At 40.9% G+C, this 1,543-nt stretch overlaps 1 protein-coding gene across 1 annotated transcript in view; it reads right to left on the bottom strand.

Annotated features, from left to right (window-relative positions):
- The window catches only part of Bcl2l13 (BCL2 like 13), a 52,570-nt gene that overhangs the window by 26,464 nt on the left and 24,563 nt on the right, over positions 1 to 1,543 (bottom strand). Inside the window, exon 3 of the mRNA XM_005365149.3 lies at positions 1,025 to 1,123. Within this exon, the coding sequence (XP_005365206.1) occupies positions 1,025 to 1,123 (99 nt within the window). The remainder of the gene's footprint in view (positions 1 to 1,024; positions 1,124 to 1,543) is intronic.

The following is a 1,543-nucleotide window of genomic DNA, read 5'->3' as shown; positions in this document are numbered from 1 at the left end:
TTCCTTCCTTCTTTCCTTCCTTCTTTCCTTCCTTCTTTCCTTCCTTCTTTCCTTCCTTCCTTCCTTCCTTCCTTCCTTCCTTCCTTCCTTCCTTCCTTTGCTCTTGCCAGGATTTGTCTCATTATAGCCTAGGTTCCCATGGTATTTACTATGCAGCCCAGGATAGCCTCAAACTAACAAGGACCTTTGTCCCTCACCCTCCCAAGTGCTAGGACTATAAGCACAAATCAGCATGCCTAGTTTGTTCATAAATTTTTATTAATTTTCTTTCCCAACTAACAGCTGTTTTTATTGAAAGTTATTACGTTTTATATATTTAGGTACACACACATACATATACACACACACGTAATAACAATTTTTAAAGAAGAGGACATGAATTTGAAGAAAGCATGGGAGAGGTATATGGGGGGCTGGAGAGGAAAGGAAAGAAAGGGGAAAATGATGTAATTACAATGTTTTCAAGATAAAATATAATTTTAAATGTATATTTTGGCAAAACAAAAAAGGTTATAAAAATCATCTTCTGACGGTGAGGCCTGCTCCACAGCGGATACCATGAACCTCTAAGCACACAAATAAACAAATCTCTGGAGGAGAAGGCAGCAGCGGCAGTACACATCTTTAATCCTAGCACTGGAAGCAGAGGCAGTTAGATTGCTGGGGGTTCGAGGCCAGCCAGTTACATGGTGAAACCCTACCTCAAAAATTAAAACGACAGCCGAGCAGTGGTGGCGCATGCCTTTAATCCCAGCACTTGGGAGGCAGAGGCAGGTGGATCTCTGTGAGTTTGAGGTCAGTCTGGTCTACAAGAGCTAGTTCCAAGATAGGCTCCAAAGCTACACTAAGAAACACTGTCTCGAAAAACCAAATAAAATAAAATAAAAATGATGACAAACAACAAAAGAAAGAGAGAGAGGGGGACAGAAATAGAGACAGACAGAGACACAGAGAGAGAACTAAATGGACAATAACCAGAACTGACAGATCTACTCATTGCTCAGGAAGGGAAGAAGGAACAGACCTTCAGAGACGTCTTTGTCCAAGGATTTGAGTTCTTCTTCAATCTCAGATTTAACTTTTAATAAAACTTCTGGGTCCAGAGACTGTGGGGTTACATCACCTGAAATAAACAAGAGAAAACAAGAGAGGTTAACTATGGAAAGAGGGACAGACGAGCCATTAGATACAGACAGTTGTAGTAGCCACATGTGGAGGGAGGCCTTAGCAGGAGGAGTCTCCTTAGATCAGGAGTATAAGAAAGAGCCAGCCTGGGCAACATAGTGGTACCCTATTTCCAAAAACCAGAACTATTTACATTTAGTATTAAGTCAGAAAACAAAAAATCAAATTTTATTATCAAAGCTAGAAGGTATTTTTTGCAACAATAAATAACAAGGCTGAGGTGTAGATCAGTGAAGAGCACCTGTTCAAACACCCTGACTTTGATCCCAGAACTTCTTCTGGCCTGTTAAACATACATGCAGACAGATTGTGTGTGTGTGTGTGTGTGTGTGTGTGTGTGTGTGTGTGTGTGTGTGTG

The sequence above is a fragment of the Microtus ochrogaster genome, unplaced genomic scaffold (assembly GCF_000317375.1).
Source record: "Microtus ochrogaster isolate Prairie Vole_2 unplaced genomic scaffold, MicOch1.0 UNK1, whole genome shotgun sequence".
In the NCBI taxonomy this organism is placed as follows: Eukaryota; Metazoa; Chordata; class Mammalia; order Rodentia; family Cricetidae; genus Microtus; species Microtus ochrogaster.
The sequence above is the reverse complement of the archived record's forward strand: the minus strand, read 5'-3'. Positions and strand labels throughout refer to the sequence as shown.